The sequence below is a fragment of the Panulirus ornatus genome, chromosome 56 (assembly GCF_036320965.1).
Source record: "Panulirus ornatus isolate Po-2019 chromosome 56, ASM3632096v1, whole genome shotgun sequence".
Lineage (NCBI taxonomy): Eukaryota > Metazoa > Arthropoda > Malacostraca > Decapoda > Palinuridae > Panulirus > Panulirus ornatus.
The window spans coordinates 27,180,495-27,204,321 of NC_092279.1; the positions used below are offsets into that span (position 1 = coordinate 27,180,495).

Below are 23,827 nucleotides of genomic sequence, written 5' to 3' on the forward strand. Positions count from 1 at the left end.
TTTTTTCCTTTTTGGCTATGAATTTAACATGACAATGTTGAAAAGAATCATACATACCCCTAATGGTAACAGTGAAAAAAAGAAAGAAAAAACCTCTCATTAGCAATTGTGAAGAAAATACAGCTACTGCAGAAACCTAATCGTGGTATGTCTATGAGGTGACTAACTGAGAAGTATGGAGAGGGAATGACCATGTATACAATTTAGAGAAACAAAAGACAAGCTTTTGAAGTTTTAAACTGAAAGTGATGAAAAGAAGTCAACGAAAAACCATACAACATTGCATAATGCAAAAACTGAAGATCTTCATAGTGTGTTGAAAGAATGGATTCATCAGTGTAGGAGTGACCATATGTTACCGAATGGTATGCTGATCATGAAACAAACTAGAAATTGAAGGTGATTCTGACTATTCAGCAGGTTGGTTGTTGAAATTCAAGATGTGTTATGGTATAAATTATTTGATAATTTGTGGTGATAATGTTTCTGTTGATCATGAGGCAGTAGAAAGCTACACTGATGAGTCTATAATTTCAAATGAATACCTTTCTTCTGAACAAATTAATAGTGCAGATGAAAACTTATTCTTCTGAAACTTCACTCCTAGGAAAACTCTAACAACAGCTGATGACACCATCAATAGTGAAGGACACAGAAGATAGGCTGACTGTACTTGGGTGTGCACATCCAGGAAGAACCTGCACAAAAGTAAGTTTGCAATGGTTGGGAAGGGCAGACATCCTGAGCATTTAATGTATGGACCTTACATGTTCATTATAAAGAAAATAAGAAAGTGGAATAACTAAGGACTTATTTTCTGATTGGTACCATAACCACCTTGTACCAGCAGCACATGCCCACTGTAGGGAAACTGGACTTGAAGGAAACTAAGATTTTGTTGTTCCTTGACAACTGTTCAGCACATACCCTTCCTGAACCTCTTAAGAAGAATATTTTTGCCATTTACTTTCCCCTGTATGTGACATCTTTAACTCAGTCACATGAATAATCAATTTTTAGAGCATTTAAAAGTACATATAAAGACTATCTTCTGAAGAGTATGCCTGCTGCAGTGAAAAGAGGCATGATTCCAAATGCTTGGCACAATCTTTTGCCTAAAACAATGTTCATTGAAAAAGATGCACCAAATGAAGGCTTTGAAGGATTTTGTTTGACCAGTGAAAAGATGATACCAGACCTTGTTAACTACACAAAAGTGTGAATATGCTACAGAAAACAGATAACGAAGTGTTGAACACTGAAAATGATGCTCCTGTATTTCCTTGTTTAACTGATGAGGAGACTGCAAATCCAGATAAACATGATAATAGCAGTGATGATAAAGATGACATTGAGAAAACAGTTGAAAAAGTGCCTTTAGATGACATGGTAAAATTGTGTGACATGTTAAACTGATGGGCTTGAACACCATACATTTGTCAGTGGGCAAGGGATTATGGCATTTACAAACAAACAAATGAACAAACAAACAAAAACTGTTGCTGATGTAGGGGATGTTGGAAAAAGTCTTCATAAAGGCCACCCAGCAAATTTCTTTGTCACCAGAGAATTCAGCCCCTAGCCCATCACCTACTTCAAATATCCCACCCTATGACATCAATGTCTATCATGATGTTTCTAAAGCAAAATGTAATTTACTATAGCTATTTATCAAATTTATCTTACTTTATAAGAAGAAAACATTAAGGCTGTTGTGTAATTACAGAACATTTTCTTCATAATCTTTTCATTTCACGCATAACAATACAGCCTGTAGGCTGTATGTATCTGTATGTAGTTAAAATGCTGTTAAAAGAAATAACAATGCATTTCATGCTTAGACCCTTTAGTGAGCATATATTCGTAACAGGGTCTCAAAGTGCCACCTTGTAAATTATGGCAATGCCAATCCACATGCTATATATCTGTAATCTCATCTATAGCCAAAAGAAAAATTTTATGTCAATACCCCAGAGCCAATCAAAGTGTGCTATCTCAGCTTGGAGTGTTGCCAAGCCAAGACAGCATTGTTCCTCTGGTCACCAAAACACTGAAATCTGCTCCAGGTATGCTCATTCTAGGCCACATTTTTCTCACAATTACATATATTGAGTATCTAAATCAAAATGGTCTAAAGGTAAAATTCCATTAGTCTGAAAACAACATATACTTCACAAAGATCCTCCTTAGCACAAAGATTAATGTGGTTACTAGTGAAACTGTTCAGTAGCCCAGGTAGGTCTCTCCTCAGGAACTCTGACAAGAGTAAAATAATTCTAGAAAGGCCTCAATTTTGACAAACAAAAGATCTCATTTTCTAACTGAATCATTTCTAAGAGTGCCTACTACAGGGATAGACATTACCCCAGATCCTGCTCAGTAAACTTCCACATTATATCAATATTCTGAAAACTACAATGTTTCAAAATCTGAAACAAGCTTAGCCCCATGAATTTTGGGTAATGGATTCTAAACCTGTACCAGTATTATATGACAGATAATTGGCATACCTAACAGTGCTAGTGGTGCTGCAGGAGATGCCTAAATCAACAGTAGCTTCTAAAACTTGCTCAACTGCTTTCTTTGCATCAGCTACCCACATTTCAGCAACCTGCAATCCAAATGTATTACATGATGAAGTGTAAAAAAGTTATATTTCAAATCACTCAGTTCAAGATGAAAAAATACATTTCACATGTGATATTTCAGTAATTCATAAAGAAAAACCTATGGATACAGATGGATTTCGCAGTTCTGATGACCACAGTATATCCTTCCACACCCAAATACTCTAAAGGAGGGAAAAAAGAATTTCATATTAGACTGTTGACATTTTGTCTGAGTGAATGCCATAATACTGTGCAGCTTTGCTAGCAGATACTCAAATACAGATAAAAATACATTTTTTTTCATTATACTTTGTAGCTGTCTCCCATGTTAACGAGGTAGCACAAGGAAACAGATGAAAGAATGGCCCAACCCACCCACATACACATGTATATACATACACGTCCGCACACGAACATATACATATCTATACATCTCAACGTATATATATATTTTTTTTATTCTATTCATTTTGCTTTGTTGCCGTCTCCTGCGTTAGCGAGGTAGCGCATGGAAACAGACGAAAGAATGGCCCAACCCACCCACATACACATGTATATACATACACGTCCACACACGCAGATACACATACCTATACATCTCAACGTATACATATATATACACACACAGACATATACATATATCACATGTACATAATTCATACTGTCTGCCCTTATTCATTCCTGTCGCCATCCTGCCATGCATGAAATAACAAAGCCTTTCCCCAACATGTGTGCGAGGTAGCACTAGGAAAAGACTACAAAGGCCACATTCGTTCACACTCAATCTCTTGGTGTCATGTATAATACACCGAAACCACAGCTCCCTTTCCACATCCAGGCCTCACAAAACTTTCCATGGTTTACCTTACCCCAGACGCTTCACATGCCCTGGTTCAATCCATTGACAGCACATTGACCCCGGTATACCACATCGTTCCAATTCACTCTATTCCTTGCACGCCTTTCACCCTCCTGCATGTTCAGGCCCCGATTACTTAAAATCTTTTTCACTCCATCTTTCCACCTCCAATTTGGTCTCCCACTTCTCCTCGTTCCCTCCACCTATGACACATATCCTCCTTGTCAATCTTTCCTCACTCATTCTCTCCATGTGACCAAACCATTTCAATACACCCTCTTCTGCTCTCTCAACTACACTCTTTTTATTACCACACGTCTCTCTTACCCTTTCATTACTTACTTGAGCAAACTACCTCACACCACATATTGTCCTCAAACATCTCATTTCCAGCACATTTACCCTCCTCCGCACAACCCTATCTATAACCCACATCTCGTAACCATATAACATTGTTGGAACCACTATTCCTTCAAACATACCCATTTTTGCTCTTTGAGATAATGTTCTTGCCTTCCACACATTCTTCAACGCTCCCAGAACTTTTGCCCCCTCTCCCACCCTGTGACTCACTTCCGCTTCCATGGTTACATCCACTGCCAAATCCACTCCCAGATATCTACAACACTTCACTTCCTCCAGTTTTTCTCCATTCAAACTTACCTCCCAATTGACTTGTCCATCAACCCTACTGTACCTAATAACCTTGCTCTTATTCACATTTACTTTCAGCTTTCTTCTTTCACACACTTTACCAAACTCAGTCACCAGCTTCTGCAGTTTCTCATCCGAATCAGCCACCAGTGCTGCATCATCAGCAAACAACAACTGACTCACTTCCCAAGCCCTCTCATCCACAACAGACTGCATACTTGCCCCTCTCTCCAAAACTCTTGCATTCACCTCCCTCACAACCCCATCCATAAACAAATTAATCAACCATGGAGATATTACACACCCCTGTAGCAAATCGACATTCACTGAGAACCAATCACTTTCCTCTCTTCCTAGATTTTCATAGATTTTTAGCAACTTAATACCTTCCATAGAGCATTTCTATCAACTCTATCATATGCCTTCTCTAGATTTATAAATGCTACATACAGATCCATCTGCTTTTCTAAGTATTTCTCATATACATTCTTCACAGCAATCACCTGATCCACACATCCTCTACCACTTCCGAAACCACACTGCTCTTCCCCAATCTGATGCTCTATAAATGCCTTCACCCTCTCAGTCAATACCTTCCCATATAATTTCCCAGGAATACTCAACAAACTCATACCCCTGTAATTTGAACACTCAACTCTATCCCCTTTGCCTCTGTACAACTGCACTATGCATGCATTCAACCAATCCTCAGGCACTTTACCATGAGCCATACATACATTGAATATCCTCACCAACCAGTCAACTAAACAGTCAGCCCCTTTTTTAATAAATTCCACTGCAATACCATACAAACCTGCCGCCTTCCCGGCTTTCATCTTCCGCAAAGCTTTCATTTCTCACATCACCACTACTTGTTATTTCCTCCCCATTAGCCCCCTTCACCGGTGTTCCCATTTGTTCTCTTGTCTTATGCACTTTATCTAACTCCTTCCAAAACATCTTTTTATTCTCCCTAAAATTTAATGATATGCTCTCACCCCAAGTCTCATTTGCCCTCTTTTTTATCTCTTGTACCTTGAACTTACCTTTTTATTGAAAATCCATTTACAATTATAACACATATATTCAGTTGTTGTTCGCTGATGATACAGCGCTGGTGGCTGATTCATGTGAGAAACTGCAGAAGCTGGTGACTGAGTTTGGTAACGTGTGTGAAAGAAGAAAGTTAAGAGTAAATGTGAATAAGAGCAAGGTAATTTGGTACAGTAGGGTTGAGGGTCAAGTCAATTGGGAGGTAAGTTTGAATGGAGAAAAACTGGAGGAAGTAAAGTGTTTTAGATATCTGGGAGTGGATCTGGCAGTGGATGGAACCATGGAAGCAGAAGTGGATCATAGGGTGGGGGAGGGGGCGAAAATCCTGGGAGCCTTGAAGAATGTGTGGAAGTCGAGAACATTACCTCAGAAAGCAAAAATGGGTATGTTTGAAGGAATAGTGGTTCCAACAATGTTGTATGGTTGCGAGGCGTGGGCTATGGATAGAGTTGTGCGCAGGAGGATGGATGTGCTGGAAATGGGATGTTTGAGGACAATGTGTGGTGTGAGGTGGTTTGATCGAGTAAGTAACGTAAGGGTAAGAGAGATGTGTGGAAATAAAAAGAGCGTGGTTGAGAGAGCAGAAGAGGGTGTTTTGAAATGGTTTGGGCACATGGAGAGAATGAGTGAGGAAAGATTGACCAAGAGGATATATGTGTCGGAGGTGGAGGGAACGAGGAGAAGTGGGAGACCAAATTGGGGGTGGAAAGATGGAGTGAAAAAGATTTTGTGTGATCGTGGCCTGAACATGCAGGAGGGTGAAAGGAGGGCAAGGAATAGAGTGAATTGGATCGATGTGGTATACCGGGGTTGACGTGCTGTCAGTGGATTGAATCAGGGCATGTGAAGCGTCTGGGGTAAACCATGGAAAGCTGTGTAGGTATGTATATTTGCGTGTGTGGACGTATGTATATACATGTGTATGGGGGTGGGTTGGGCCATTTCTTTCGTCTGTTTCCTTGTGCTACCTCGCAAACGCAGGAGACAGCGACAAAGCAAAAAGAAAAAAAAATTCACAAAAAGCGATAGATGTGGCATTTGACAGTATGAGAAGGAGGTTTTGTGACCAATTTGTGCAATGGTTTGCTGAAAGAGGGCTGGTGATTGGGAATACATGGTTTAGAAAGAGGGACCCATATATAATTAAAGACGGCTAGCAGGCATCAATGGATTATGCACTAACTGATTGGCACGCAAAAGAGAGTCTCGTGGATGTGACTGTGCTGAGAAGAGAAGCTGGTATGACGTCTGATCATTGCCTGATTGAGACAAGGGTGAAGATTTGTAGAGGTTTTTAAAAAAGAGAAAGCACTATAACTGAAAAGAGGGTGGTGAATATAAGTGAGCTTGGAAAAAGAGACTTGTGTAAAGAAATACCAAATGAAATTGAGTAGAGTGGAAAATGGTGAGAGTATAAGATGCTAGGGGAATGGATGAGAAATGTTAAACATTTAAAGAATATATGTGTCAGAGGTGGAGGGAACAAGGAGAAGTGGGAGACCAAATTGGAGGTGGAAAGATGGAGTGAAAAAGATTTTGAGTGATCTGGGCCTGAACATGCAGGAGGGTGAAAGGCGCGCAAGGAATAGAGTGAATTGGAACGATGTAGTATACCGGGGAAGTGTGTGGTATGTGAAAGGTGAGAAGTAAGCAGGTCAGAAAGGGCAGAGAGTGGTGAGATGATGAACTAAAGTTGCTAGTGAAAGAGAAAAGAGAGGTGTGTGATTGATACACACTATGCAGGAGTGCAAATAACTAGATGTACCAGACAAAGTGACAGGAGGTCAAAAACACGATACAAGGAATAAAAAGAGGGCATATGAGAGTCAGGGTGAACAAGTAGCCATAAACTTCAGGGAGAAAAAGTTGTTTTCAGAGGAGGTTAATAGAGTGATTAAAACAACATAAGTGGGAACAATGGTGAAGGAGGCAAATGGGGAAGTAAGAACAGGCAGTGTTGAGGTATGATGGAGCAAGTATTGGTAGAATCTGTTTGAAAATAGCATGACTGATGAAGGGTGTTTGGGTTAGGGAGTATACAAAGTGAGAGAATCATGGATAGTGGTTCAGTAAAAAGAGATGAGGTAGTAAAAGACATGTAGGATGAAATTTGGCAAAGGCAGCTGGAGAGGATGGTACTGTAGTTGAATCTCTTCAAAAAAGGGGTGACTGTGTTGATGATTGGTTAGTTAGTATTTTCAACATATGAATGGACCATGGTGATATGATTGAGGATTGGCAAATTGCATGTATAGTGCAGCTGTATAAAGGCAAGAGAAACAAAGGCAACTGTTCAAACTACAGAGGTATAAGTTTGCTTAGTGTACCTGGTAAGCTGTATGGGACAGTGGTGACAGAGAGGGTAAAGGCATGTACATAGCATCAGATTGGGGAGGGAGAATGTGGCTTCAGAAGAGATATAAGATGTGTGGATAAGATGTTTGTGTTAAAGAATAAGTGTGAGAAATACAAAAAAAAAAAAAAAAAAAGGATTTGGTTGTGGCATTCATGAATCCAAAGAAAGCATATAATATGCCTTATGGAATGTCTTGTTAGTATATGGTGTAAGAAGAAAGCTAACATAAGCAATAAGAAATTTGATCAGCAATGAAAGGCATGTGTGCAAATAGGAAGAATACTTCCCACGTATTCCCTGCATGTCATAAAAGGCGATTGAAAGGGGAGTGAGTGAGGGGGCTGGAAATGCTCCCCTAGAGTTTTTACTTTTCTAAAAGAAGGAACAGAGAAAGGGGCCAAGTGAGGATTTTCCCTCTAAGGCTCAGTCCTCTGTTCTTAATATTACTATTATTATTAATATTTATTATTCATTTTGCTTTGTCGCTGTCTCCTGCGTTTTTAAGGTAGCGCAAGGAAACAGACGAAAGAAATGGCCCAATCCACCCCCATACACATGTATATACATACACGTCCACACATGCAAATATACATACCCATCCATCTCAATGTACACAAATATACACACACAGACACATACACCCACACACATGCACACAATTCACACTCTCTGCCTTTATTCATTCCCATCGCCACCTCGCCACACATGGAATAACATCCCCCTCCCCCCTAATGTATGCGAGGTAGCGCTAGGAAAAGACAGCAAAGGCACCATTCGTTCACACTCAGTCTCTAGCTGTCATGCACTAATGCCCGAAACCACAACTCCCTTTCCACATCCAGGCACCACAGAACTTTCCATGGTTTACCCCAGACGCTTCACATGCCCTGATTCAATCCATTGACAGCACATTGACCCCGGTATACCACATCGATCCAATTCACTCTATTCCTTGCCCACCTTTCACCCTCCTGCATGTTCAGGCCCCGATCACTCAAAATCTTCTTCACTCCATCTTTCCACCTCCAATTTGGTATCCCACTTCTCCTCGTTCCCTCCACCTCTGACACATATATCCTCTTGGTCAATCTTTCCTCACTCATTCTCTCCATATGCCCAAACCATTTCAAAACAACCTCTTCTGCTCTCTCAACCATGCTCTTTTTATTTCCACACATCTCTCTTACCCTTACATTACTTACTCGATCAAACCACCTCACACCACATATTGTCCTCAAACATCTCATTTCCAGCACATCCACCCTCCTGTGCACAAGTCTATCCATAGCCCACGCCTCGCAACCATACAACATTGTTGGAACCACTATTCCTTCAAACATACCCATTTTTGCTTTCGGAGATAATGTTCTCGACTTCCACACATTCTTCAAGGCTCCCAGGATTTTTGCCCCCTCCCCCACCCTATGATTCACTTCCACTTCCATGGTTCCATCTGCTGCCAGATCCACTCCCAGATATCTAAAACACTTTACTTCCTCCAGTTTTTCTCCATTCAAACTTACCTCCCAATTGACTTGACCCTCAACCCTACTGTACCTAATAACCTTGCTCTTATTCACATTTACTCTCAACTTTCTTCTTTCACACACTTTACCAAACTCAGTCACCAGCTTCTGCAGTTTCTCACATGAATCAGCCACCAGCGCTGTATCATCAGCAAACAACAACTGACTCACCTCCCAAGCTCCCTCATCCCCAACAGAATTCATACTTGCCTCTCTTTCCAAAACCCTTGCATTCACCTCCCTAACAACCCCATCCATAAACAAATTAAAAAACCATGGAGACATCACACACCCCTGCCGCAAACCTACATTCACTGAGAACCAATCACTTTCCTCTCTTCCTACATGTACACATGCCTTACATCCTCGATAAAAACTTTTCACTGCTTCTAACAACTTGCCTCCCACACCATATATTCTTAGTACCTTCCACAGAGCATCTCTATCAACTCTATCATATGCCTTCTCCAGATCCATAAATGCTACATACAAATCCATTTGCTTTTCTAAGTATTTCTCACATACATTCTTCAAAGCAAACACCTGATACACACATCCTCTACCACTTCTGAAACCACACTGCTCTTCCCCAATCTGATACTCTGTACATGCCTTCACCCTCTCAATCAATACCCTCCCATATAATTTACCAAGAATACTCAACAAACTTATACCTCTGTAATATGAGCACTCACTCTTATCCCCTTTGACTTTGTACAATGGCACTATGCATGCATTCCGCCAATCCTCAGGCACCTCACCATGAGTCATACGTACATTAAATAACATTACCAACCAGTCAACAATACAGTCATCCCCTTTTTAATAAATTCCACTGCAATACCATCCAAACCCGCTGCCTTGCCGGCTTTCATCTTCCGCAAAGCTTTTACTACCTCTTTTTTGTTTACCAAATCATTTTCCCTAACCCTCTCACTTTGCACACCACCTCAACCAGAACACCCTATATCTGCCACTCTATCATCAAACACATTCAACAAACCTTCAAAATACTCACTCCATCTCCTTCTCACATCACCACTACTTGTTATCACCTCCCAATTAGCCCCCTTCACTGAAGTTCCCATTTGCTCCCTTGTCTTACGCACTTTATTTACCTCCTTCCAAAACATCTTTTTATTCTCCCTAAAATTTCATGATACTCTCTCACCCCAACTCTCATTTGCCCTCTTTTTCACCTCTTGCACCTTTCTCTTGACCTCCTGTCTCTTTCTTTTATACATCTCCCACTCATTTGCATTATTTCCCTGCAAAAATTGTCCAAATGCCTCTGTCTTCTCTTTCACTAATAATCTTAATTCTTCATCCCACCATTCACTACCCTTTCTAATCAACCCACCTCCCATGCTTCTCATGCCACAAGCATCTTTTGTGCAAGCCATCACTGCTTCACTAAATACGTCCCATTCCTCCCCCACTCTCCTTACCTCCTTTGTTCTCACCTTTTTCCATTCTGTACTCAGTCTCTCCTGGTACTTCCACACACAAGTCTCCTTCCCAAGCTCACTTACTCTCACCACTCTCTTCACCCCAACATTCTCTCTTCTTTTCTGAAAACCCCTACAAATCTTCACCTTCGCCTTCACAAGATAATGATCAGACATCCCTCCAGTTGCACCTCTCAGCACATTAACATCCAAAAGTCTCTCTTTCTCGTGCCTATCAATTAACACATAATCCAGTAACGCTCTATGGCCATCTCTCCTACTTATATAGGGGAGAAAGAATATTTCCCATGCATTCCTCACGTGTTGTAGAAGGCGACTAGAGGGGACGGGAGCAGGGGGCCAAAAATCCTCCCCTCCTTGTATTTTAACTTTCTAAAATGGGAAACAGAAGAAGGAGTCACACGGGGAGTGCTCATCCTCCTCGTAGGCTCAGATTGGGGTGTTTAATATGTGTGGATGTAACCAAGATGAGAAAAAAGGAGAGATAGGTAGTATGTTTGAGGAAAGGAACCTGGATGTTTTGGCTCTGAGTGAAACGAAGCTTAAGGGTAAAGGGGAAGAGTGGTTTGGGAATGTCTTGGGAGTAAAGTCAGGGGTTAGTGAGAGGACAAGAGCAAGGGAAGGAGTAGCACTACTACTGAAACAGGAGTTGTGGGAGTATGTGATAGAATGTAAGAAAGTAAATTCTAGATTGATATGGGTAAAACTGAAAGTTGATGGAGAGATATGGGTGATTATTGGTGCATATGCACCTGGGCATGAGAAGAAAGATCATGAGAGGCAAGTGTTTTGGGAGCAGCTGAATGAGTGTGTTAGTGGTTTTGATGCACAAGACCAGGTTATAGTGATGGGTGATTTGAATGCAAAGGTGAGTAATGTGGCAGCTGAGGGAATAATTGGTATACATCAGGTGTTCAGTGTTGTATATGGAAATGGTGAAGAGCTTGTAGATTTATGTGCTAAAAAAGGACTGGTGATTGGGAATACCTGGTTTCAAAAGCAAGATGTACATAAGTATACCTATGTAAGTAGGAGAGATGGCCAGAGAGCGTTATTGGATTACGTGTTAATTGATAGGCGCACGAAAGAGAGACTTTTCGGTGTTAATGTGCTGAGAGGTGCAACTGGAGGGATGTCTGATCATTATCTTGTGGAGGCGAAGGTGAAGATTTGTAGAGGTTTTCAGAAAAGGAGAGAGAATGTTGGGGTGAAGAGAGTGGTAAGAGTAAGTGAGCTTGGGAAGGAGAATTGTGTGAGGAAGTACCAGGAGAGATTGAGTACAGAGTGGAAAAAGGTGAGAACAAAGGACGTAAGGGGAGTGGGGAAGGAATGGGATGTGTTTAGGGAAGCAGTGATAGCTTGCGCAAAGGATGCTTGTGGCACGAGAAGCATGGGAGGTGGGCAGATTAGAAAGGGTAGTGAGTGGTGGGATGAAGAAGTAAGATTATTAGTGAAAGAGAAGACAGAGGCATTTGGACGATTTTTGCAGGGAAATAATGCAAATGAGTGGGAGATGTATAAAAGAAAGAGGCAGGAGGTCAAGTGAAAGGGGCAAAGAGGTGAAAAAGAGGGCAAATGAGAGTTGGGGTGAGAGAGTATCATTAAATTTTAGGGAGAATAAAAAGATGTTTTGGAAGGAGGTAAATAAAGGGCGAAAGACAAGGGAACAAATGGGAACTTCAGTGAAGGGGGCTAATGGGGAGGTGATAACAAGTAGTGGTGACGTGAGGAGATGGAGTGAGTATTTTGAAGGTTTGTTGAATGTGTTTGATGATAGAGTGGCAGATGTAGGATGTTTTGGTCGAGGTGGTGTACAAAGGGAGAAGGTTAAAGAGGATGATTTGGTAAACAGAGAAGAGGTAGTAAAAGCTTTGCAGAAGATGAAAGCCAGCAAGGCAGCAGGTTTGGATGGTATCGCAGTGGAATTTATTAAAAAAGGGGGTGACTGTATTGCTGATTGGTTGGTAAGGTTATTTAATGTATGTATGATTCATGGTAAGGTGCCTGAGGATTGGTGGAATGCTTGCAGAGTGCCATTGTACAAAGGCAAAGGGGACAAAGGTGAGCACTCAAATTACAGAGGTATAAGTTTGTTGAGTATTCCTGGTAAATTATATGGGAGGGTATTGATAGAAAGGGTGAAGGCATGTACAGAGCATCAGATTGGGGAAGAGCAGTGTGGTTTCAGAAGTGGTAGTGGATGTGTGGATCAGGTGTTTGCTTTGAAGAATGTATGGGAGAAATACTTAAAAAGCAAATGGATTTGTATGTAGCATTTATGGATCTGAAGAAGGCATATGATAGAGTTGATGGAGATGCTCTGTGGAAGGTATTAAGAATATATGCTACGTGTTAGAAGCAGTGAAAAGTTTTTATTGAGGATGTAAGGCATGTGTACGTGTAGGAAGGGAGGAAAGTGATTGGTTCTCAGTGAATGTAGGTTTGCGGCAGGGGTGTGTGACGTCTCCAAGGTTGTTTAATCTGTTTATGGATGGGGTTGTTAGAGAGGTGAGTGCAAGAGTTTTGGAAAGAGGGGCAAGAATGCATTCTGCTGTGAACGAGAGAGCTTGGGAAGTGAGTCAGTTGTTGTTCGATGATGATACAGCGCTGGTGGCTGATTCATGTGAGAAACCGCAGAGGCTAGTGACTGAGTTTGGTAAAGTGTGTGAAAGAAGAAAGTTGAGAGCAAATGTGAATAAGAGCAAGGTTATTAGGTACAGTAGGGTTGAGGGTCAAGTCAATTGGGAGGTTAGTTTGAATGGAGAAAAACTGGAGGAAGTGAAGTGTTTTAGATATCTGGGAGTGGATTTGGCAGCGGATGGAACCATGGAAGCGGAGGTGAATCATAGGGTTGGAGAGGGGGCGAAAATTCTGGGAGCCTTGAAGAATGTGTGGAAGTCGAGAACATTATCTCCGAAAGCAAAAATGGCTATGTTTGAATGAACAGTGGTTGAAACAATGTTGTATGGTTGCGAGGCATGAGCTATGGATAGAGTTGGGCAGAGGAGGGTGGATGTGCTGGAAATGAGATGCTTGAGGACAATATGTGCTGTGAGGTGAATTGATCAAGTAAGTAATAATAGGGTAAGAGAGATGTGTGGTAATAAAAAGAGTGTGGTTGAGAGAGCAGAAGATGGTGTTTTGAAATGGTTTGGTCACATGCAGAGAATGAGTGAGGAAAGACTGACAAAGAGGATATATGTGTCAGAGGTGGAGGGAACGAGGAGAAGTAGGAGACCAAATTGGAGGTGGAAAGATGGAGTGAAAATGATTTAGAGTGATCGAGGCCTGAACATGCAAGAGGGTGAAAGGCGTGCAAGGAATAGAGTGAATTGGAACGATGTGGTATACCAGGGTCAACATGCTGTCAATGGATTGAACCAGGACATGCGAAGCGTCTGGGATAAACCATGGAAAGTTTTGTGGGGCCTGGATGTGGAAAGGAAGCTGTGGTTTCGGTGCACTATACGTGACGGCTAGAGACAGAGTTTGAATGAATGTTGCCTTTGTTGTCTTTTCCTAGCGCTACCTCGTGCACATGCAGGGGGAGGGGGTTGTTATTTCATGTGTGGCTGGCTGGCGATGGGAATGAATAAAGGTAAACTATGAATTATGTGCATGTGTATATATGTATATGTCTGTGTGTGTATATATATGTATACATTGAGATGTATAGGTATGTATATTTGCATGTGTGACGTGTAATGTATATACATGTGTGTGTGGATGAGTTGGGCCATTCTCTCATCTGTTTCCTTGCTGTACCTCACTAACGCAGGAGACAGCGACAAAGTAAAATGAAATATATAAAAAAATAGTTTTTTTCACACTATTCGCCATTTCCCATGTTAGTGAGGTAGCGTCAAGAACAGAGGATTGAGCCTTTGAAGGAAATCCTCACTTGGCCCCCTTCTCTGTTCCTTCTTTCGGAAAATAAAAAATGAGAGGGGAGGACTTCCTGCCCCCTGCTCCCTCTCTTTTTAGTCGCCTTCTTCATCATGCAGGGAATACGTGGGAAGCATTCTTTCTCCCCTATCCTCTGGGATATATATCTATATATACATAAATATATATATCTATTTATTTATTACATTTTACTTTGTCACTGTCTCCCATGTTAGCGAGGTAGCGTAAAGAAACAGATGAAAGAATGGCCCTACCCATCCACATACACATGTATATACTTACACGTTCACACAAACAAATATACATACCTATACATCTCAACGTTTTATTATATATATTTTTTTTTATTATACTTTGTCGCTGTCTCCCGCGTTTGCGAGGTAGCGCAAGGAAACAGACGAAAGAAATGGCCCAACCCCCCCCCATACACATGTATATACATACGTCCACACACGCAAATATACACACCTACACAGCTTTCCATGGTTTACCCCAGACGCTTCACATGCCTTGATTCAATCCACTGACAGCACGTCAACCCCGGTATACCACATCGCTCCAATTCACTCTATTCCTTGCCCTCCTTTCACCCTCCTGCATGTTCAGGCCCCGATCACACAAAATCTTTTTCACTCCATCTTTCCACCTCCAATTTGGTCTCCCTCTTCTCCTCGTTCCCTCCACCTCCGACACATATATCCTCTTGGTCAATCTTTCCTCACTCATTCTCTCCATGTGCCCAAACCACTTCAAAACACCCTCTTCTGCTCTCTCAACCACGCTCTTTTTATTTCCACACATCTCTCTTACCCTTACGTTACTCACTCGATCAAACCACCTCACACCACACATTGTCCTCAAACATCTCATTTCCAGCACATCCATCCTCCTGCGCACAACTCTATCCATAGCCCACGCCTCGCAACCATACAACATTGTTGGAACCACTATTCCTTCAAACATACCCATTTTTGCTTTCCGAGATAATGTTCTCGACTTCCACACATTCTTCAAGGCCCCCAGAATTTTCGCCCCCTCCCCCACCCTATGATCCACTTCCGCTTCCATGGTTCCATCCGCTGCCAGATCCACTCCCAGATATCTAAAACACTTCACTTCCTCCAGTTTTTCTCCATTCAAACTCACCTCCCAATTGACTTGACCCTCAACCCTACTGTACCTAATAACCTTGCTCTTATTCACATTTACTCTTAACTTTCTTCTTTCACACACTTTACCAAACTCAGTCACCAGCTTCTGCAGTTTCTCACATGAATCAGCCACCAGCACTGTATCATCAGCGAACAACAACTGACTCACTTCCCAAGCTCTCTCATCCCCAACAGACTTCATACTTGCCCCTCTTTCCAAAACTCTTGCATTTACCTCCCTAACAACCACATCCATAAACAAATTAAACAACTATGGAGACATCACGCACCCCTGCCGCAAACCTACATTCACTGAGAACCAATCACTTTCCTCTCTTCCTACACGTACACATGCCTCACATCCTCGATAAAAACTTTTCACTGCTTCTAACAACTTTCCTCCCACACCATATATTCTTAATACCTTCCACAGAGCATCTCTATCAACTCTATCATATGCCTTCTCCAGATCCATAAATTCTACATACAAATCCATTTGCTTTTCTAAGTATTTCTCACATACAATCTTCAAAGCAAACACCTGATCCACACATCCTCTACCACTTCTGAAACCACACTGCTCTTCCCCAATCTGATGCTCTGTACATGCCTTCACCCTCTCAATCAATACCCTCCCATATAATTTACCAGGAATACTCAACAAACTTATAACTCTGTAATTTGAGCACTCACTCTTATCCCCTTTGCCTTTGTACAATGGCACTATGCACGCATTCCGCCAATCCTCAGGCACCTCACCATGAGTCATACATACATTAAATAACCTTACCAACCAGTCAACAATACAGTCACCCCCTTTTTTAATAAATTCCACTGCAATACCATCCAAACCTGCTGCCTTGCCGGCTTTCATCTTCCACAAAGCTTTCACTACCTCTTCTCTGTTTACCAAATCATTTTCCCTAACCCTCTCACTTTGCACACCACCTCGACCAAAACACCCTATATCTGCCACTCTATCATCAAACACATTCAACAAACCTTCAAAATACTCACTCCATCTCCTTCTCACATCACCACTACTTGTTATCACCTCCCCATTTGTGCCCTTCACTGAAGTTCCCATTTGCTCCCTTGTCTTACGCACTTTATTTACCTCCTTCCAGAACATCTTTTTATTCTCCCTAAAATTTACTGATAGTCTCTCACCCCAACTCTCATTTGCCCTTTTTTTCACCTCTTGCACCTTTCTCTTGACCTCCTGTCTCTTTCTTTTATACATCTCCCACTCAATTGCATTTTTTCCCTGCAAAATCGTCCAAATGCCTCTCTCTTCTCTTTCACTAATACTCTTACTTCTTCATCCCACCACTCACTACCCTTTCTAATCAACCCACCTCCCACTCTTCTCATGCCACAAGCATCTTTTGCGCAATCCATCACTGATTCCCTAAATACATCCCATTCCTCCCCCACTCCCCTTACTTCCATTGTTCTCACCTTTTTCCATTCTGTACTCAGTCTCTCCTGGTACTTCCTCACACAGGTCTCCTTCCCAAGCTCACTTACTCTCACCACCCTCTTCACCCCAACATTCACTCTTCTTTTCTGAAAACCCATACAAATCTTCACCTTTGCCTCCACAAGATAATGATCAGACATCCCTCCAGTTGCACCTCTCAGCACATTAACATCCAAAAGTCTCTCTTTCGCACGCCTGTCAATTAACACGTAATCCAATAACGCTCTCTGGCCATCTCTCCTACTTACATAAGTATACTCATGTATATCTCGCTTTTTAAACCAGGTATTCCCAATCATCAGTCCTTTTTCAGCACATAAATCTACAAGCTCTTCACCATTTCCATTTACAACACTGAACACCCCATGTATACCAATTATTCCCTCAACTGCCACATTACTCACCTTTGCATTCAAATCACCCATCACTATAAACCGGTCTCGTGCATCAAAGCCACTAACACACTCATTCAGCTGCTCCCAAAACACTTGCCTCTCATGATCTTTCTTCTCATGCCCAGGTGCATATGCACCAATAATCACCCACCTCTCTCCATCAACTTTCAGTTTCACCCATATTAATCGAGAATTTACTTTCTTACATTCTATCACATACTCCCACAACTCCTGTTTCAGGAGTATTGCTACTCCTTCCCTTGCTCTTGTCCTCTCACTAACCCCTGACTTTACTCCCCAGACATTCCCAAACCACTCTTCCTCTTTACCCTTGAGCTTCGTTTCACTCAGAGCCAAAACATCCAGGTTCCTTTCCTCAAACATACTACCTATCTCTCCTTTTTTCACATCTTGGTTACATCCACACACATTTAGGCACTCCACTCTGAGCCTTCAAGGAGGATGAGCACTCCCCGCGTGACTCCTTCTTCTGTTTCCCATTTTAGAAAGTTAATACAAGGAGGGGAGGATTTCTGGCCCCCCGCTCCCGTCCCCTCTAGTCGCTTTCTACGACACGCGAGGAATACGTGGGAAGTATTCTTTCACCCCTATCCCCAGGGATAATATACATATTTCTTTTTTTTTTTTTTTTTTTTATACTTTGTCGCTGTCTCCCGCGTTTGCGAGGTAGCGCAAGGAAACAGACGAAAGAAATGGCCCAACCCCCCCCATACACATGTACCTACACGTCCACACACGGAAATATACATACCTACACAGCTTTCCATGGTTTACCCCAGACGCTTCACATGCCTTGATTCAATCCACTGACAGCACGTCAACCCCTGTATACCACATCGCTCCAATTCACTCTATTCCTTGCCCTCCTTTCACCCTCCTGCATGTTCAGGCCCCGATCACACAAAATCCTTTTCACTCCATCTTTCCACCTCCAATTTGGTCTCCCTCTTCTCCTCGTTCCCTCCACCTCCGACACATATATCCTCTTGGTCAATCTTTCCTCACTCATTCTCTCCATGTGCCCAAACCATTTCAAAACACCCTCTTCTGCTCTCTCAACCACGCTCTTTTTATTTCCACACATCTCTCTTACCCTTACGTTACTTACTCGATCAAACCACCTCACACCACACATTGTCCTCAAACATCTCATTTCCAGCACATCCATCCTCCTGCGCACAACTCTATCCATAGCCCACGCCTCGCAACCATACAACATTGTTGGAACTACTATTCCTTCAAACATACCCATTTTTGCTTTCCGGGATAATGTTCTCGACTTCCACACATTTTTCAAGGCTCCCAAAATTTTCGCCCCCTCCCCCACCCTATGATCCACTTCCGCTTCCATGGTTCCATCCGCTGACAGATCCACTCCCAGATATCTAAAACACTTCACTTCCTCCAGTTTTTCACCATTCAAACTCACCTCCCAATTGACTTGACCCTCAACCCTACTGTACCTAATAACCTTGCTCTTATTCACATTTACTCTTAACTTTCTTCTTCCACACACTTTACCAAACTCCGTCACCAGCTTCTGCAGTTTCTCACATGAATCCGCCACCAGCGCTGTATCATCAGCGAACAACAACTGACTCACTTCCCAAGCTCTCTCATCCCCAACAGACTTCATACTTGCCCCTCTTTCCAAGACTCTTGCATTTACCTCCCTAACAACCCCATCCATAAACAAATTAAACAACCATGGAGACATCACACACCCCTGCCGCAAACCTACATTCACTGAGAACCAATCACTTTCCTCTCTTCCTACACGTAGACATGCCTCACATCCTCGATAAAAACTTTTCACTGCTTCTAACAACTTGCCTCCCACACCATATATTCTTAATACCTTCCACAGAGCATCTCTATCAACTCTATCATATGCCTTCTCCAGATCCATAAATGCTACATACAAATCCATTTGCTTTTCTAAGTATTTCTCACATACATTCTTCAAAGCAAACACCTGATCCACACATCCTCTACCACTTCTGAAACCACACTGCTCTTCCCCAATCTGATGCTCTGTACATGCCTTCACCCTCTCAATCAATACCCTCCCATATAATTTACCAGGAATACTCAACAAACTTATACCTCTGTAATTTGAGCACTCACTCTTATCCCCTTTGCCTTTGTACAATGGCACTATGCACGCATTCCGCCAATCCTCAGGCACCTCACCATGAGTCATACATACATTAAATAACCTTACCAACCAGTCAACAATACAGTCACCCCCTTTTTTAATAAATTCCACTGCAATACCATCCAAACCTGCTGCCTTGCCGGCTTTCATCTTCCGCAAAGCTTTTACTACCTCTTCTCTGTTTACCAAATCATTTTCCCTAACCCTCTCACTTTGCACACCACCTCGACCCAAACACCCTATATCTGCCACTCTGTCATCAGACACATTCAACAAACCTTCAAAATACTCATTCCATCTCCTTCTCACATCACCACTACTTGTTATCACCTCCCCATTTACGCCCTTCACTGAAGTTCCCATTTGCTCCCTTGTCTTACGCACCCTATTTACCTCCTTCCAGAACATCTTTTTATTCTCCCTAAAATTTACTGATAGTCTCTCACCCCAACTCTCATTTGCCCTTTTTTTCACCTCTTGCACCTTTCTCTTGACCTCCTGTCTCTTTCTTTTATACTTCTCCCACTCAATTGCATTTTTTCCCTGCAAAAATCGTCCAAATGCCTCTCTCTTCTCTTTCACTAATACTCTTACTTCTTCATCCCACCACTCACTACCCTTTCTAAACAGCCCACCTCCCACTCTTCTCATGCCACAAGCATCTTTTGCGCAATCCATCACTGATTCCCTAAATACATCCCATTCCTCCCCCACTCCCCTTACTTCCATTGTTCTCACCTTTTTCCATTCTGTACACAGTCTCTCCTGATACTTCTTCACACAGGTCTCCTTCCCAAGCTCACTTACTCTCACCACCTTCTTCACCCCAACATTCACTCTTCTTTTCTGAAAACCCATACTAATCTTCACCTTAGCCTCCACAAGATAATGATCAGACATCCCTCCAGTTGCACCTCTCAGCACATTGACATCCAAAAGTCTCTCTTTCGCACGCCTGTCAATTAACACGTAATCCAATAACGCTCTCTGGCCATCTCTCCTACTTACATAAGTATACTTATGTATATCTCGCTTTTTAAACCAGGTATTCCCAATCATCAGTCCTTTTTCAGCACATAAATCTACAAGCTCTTCACCATTTCCATTTACAACACTGAACACCCCATGCATACCAATTATTCCCTCAACTGCCACATTACTCACCTTTGCATTCAAATCACCCATCACTATAACCCGGTCTCGTGCATCAAAACCGCTAACACACTCATTTAGCTGCTCCCAAAACACTTGCCTCTCATGATCTTTCTTCTCATGCCCAGGTGCATATGCACCAATAATCACCCACCTCTCTCCATCAACTTTCAATTTTACCCATATTAATCGAGAATTTACTTTCTTACATTCTATCACATACTCCCACAACTCCTGTTTCAGGAGTATTGCTACTCCTTCCCTTGCTCTTGTCCTCTCACTAACCCCTGACTTCACTCCCCAGACATTTCCAAACCACTCTTCCCCTTTACCCTTTACACACATACACATACACACGCACATATACACACACACACACATACATATATATACATATGAAAAATGTAAGAAACAATTTAGAAAACTGAAACTTCTAGCTTGAAATGAATGAAAAAATGAATGTCACATAATGGTTCAACCTCTGGCTATGGAAAAAGGAAATGTATAATTTATTTACACAAACGTCAATAGCAGTTCTCATCAATTTAACCACTGTATCAATAAGCTTCAATGTCTAAGCTACATTTTTTCTCCAATTTCACTATTTTCTTGTCAAAACACCATGTATGAAAACTATCACTCCAGTAACACAACTATAAACATTTACTTCCCCTTTAAAAAAAAAAGTTCTGGGGAAGTCTGAATTAGAATTATTATAAAGAAGAAATAAAGTAAGGTAGGTCGAGTAGTACGAGGCAGACTTGGCAGGGGTCCTGTGATGCTGATGATGATAAGCGTCAGATGAAGAATTACAAGGGAGAATTACAAGGCTGCCGAGCCGACGTGAAGATCCTGTATAGGAACTGCCCTGGTTTTTCATCAAGAAGCTCTTCAACTATGGCTTTTCTTTCTTGGTATGTGAAGTCTGGTTCATACCTCTGCTGACTCTTCAAGATGATGCTGCTTGCAGCCATGTGATGGATATGTACTATACCAGCATTTATTTGTGAGCTGCTAAGGACTGCATACATACATACATACATACATACATACATACATATACATACATATACAAATATATGCACATCTACATAATTCATACTGTCTGCCTTTATTCATTCCCATCGCCACCCTGCCACACATGAAATAACAGCCTCCTTCCCCAGCATGTGCGCGAGGTAGCTCTAGAAAAAGACAACAAAGGCCACATTCGTTCACACTCAGTCTCTAGCTGTCATGTATAATGCACCGAAACCACAGCTCCCTCTCCACATCCAGGCCCCACAGAACTTTCCATGGTTTACCACAGATGCTTCACATGCCCTGGTTCAATCCATTGACAGCATGTCGACCCCGGTATACCACATTGTTCCAATTCACTCTATTCCTTGAACGACTTTCACCCTCCTGCATGTTCAGGCTCCGATCACTCAAAATCTTTTTCACTCCATCTTTCCACCTCCAACTTGGTCTCCCACTTCTCCTCGTTCCCTCCATCTCTGGCACATATATCCTCTTTGTCAATCTTTCCTCACTCATTCTCTCCATGTGACCAAACCATTTCAAAATACCCTCTTCTGCTCTTTCAACCACACTCTTTTTATTACCACACATCTCTCTTAACCTAATATTACTTACTGGATCAAACCATCTCACACCACATATTGTCCTCAAACATCATTTCCAGCACATCCACCCTCCTCTGTACAACTCTATCTATAGCCTACACCTTGCAACCATATAACATTGTTTAAACCACTATTCCTTCAAACATACCCATTTTTGCTTTCCGAGATAATGTTCTCGACTTCCGCACATTCTTCAACGATCCCAGAACTTTCGTCCCCTCCCCCACCCTATGATTCACTTCCGCTTCCATGGTTCCATCCGCTGCCAAATCCACTCCCAGATATCTAAAACACTTCACTTCCTCCAGTTTTTCTCCATTCAAACTTACCTCCCAATTGACTTGTCATTCAACCCTACTGTACCTAATAACCTTGCTCTTATTCTCATTTACTCTCAGCTTTCTTCTTTTACACACTTTACCAAACTCAGTCACCAGCTTCAGCAGTTTCTCACATGAATCAGCCACCAGCGCTATATCATCAATGAACAACAACTGACACCTCTCAAGCTCTGTCATCCACAATAGACTGCATACTTGCCTCTCATTCCAAAACGCTTTCATTCATCTTCGTAACAACCCCATCCATAAACAAATTAAACAGCCATGGAGACATCACACACCCCTGCCGCAAACCAACATTCACTGAGAACCAATCACTTTCCTCTCTTCCTACACGTACACATGCCTTACATCCTCGATAAAAACTTTTCACTGCTTCTAACAACTTGCCTCCCACACCATATATTCTTAATACCTTCCACAGAGCATCTCTATCAACTCTATCATATGCCTTCTCCAGATCCATAAATGTTACATACAAACCCATTTCCTTTTCTAAGTATTGCTCACATACATTCTTCAAAGCAAACACCTGATCCACACACCCTCTACCACTTCTGAAACCACACTGCTCTTCCTCAATCTGAGGGTCTGTACATGCCTTCACCCTCTTAATCAATACTCTCCCATATAATTTCCCAGGAATACTCAACAATCTTATACCTCTGTAATTTGAGCACTCACTTTCATCCCATTTGCCTTTGTATAATGGCACTATGCAAGCATTTTGCTAATCCTCAGGCACCTCACAATGATTCATACATCCATTAAATAACCTTACCAACCAGTCAACAATACAGTCACCCCCTTTTTTAATAAAGTTCACTGCAATATCATCCAAATCCACTGCCTTGCCGGCTTTCATCTTCTGCAAAGCTTTTACTATTTCTTCTCTATTTACCAAATCATTCTCCCTAACCCTCTCACTTTGCACACCACCTCAACCAAAACACCCTATATCTGCCACTCTATCAAACACATTCAACAAACCTTCAAAATACTCACTTCATCTCCTCACATCACCACTACTTGTTATCACCTCCCCATCAGCCCCCTTCACTGAAGT

At 41.9% G+C, this 23,827-nt stretch overlaps 1 protein-coding gene across 1 annotated transcript in view; it reads right to left on the minus strand.

Annotated features, from left to right (window-relative positions):
- LOC139766039 (spatacsin) overlaps nucleotides 1–23,827 on the minus strand; it is a 526,943-nt gene that overhangs the window by 118,490 nt on the left and 384,626 nt on the right. The window contains exon 25 of the mRNA XM_071694164.1: nucleotides 2,511–2,611. Within this exon, the coding sequence (XP_071550265.1) occupies nucleotides 2,511–2,611 (101 nt within the window). The remainder of the gene's footprint in view (nucleotides 1–2,510; nucleotides 2,612–23,827) is intronic.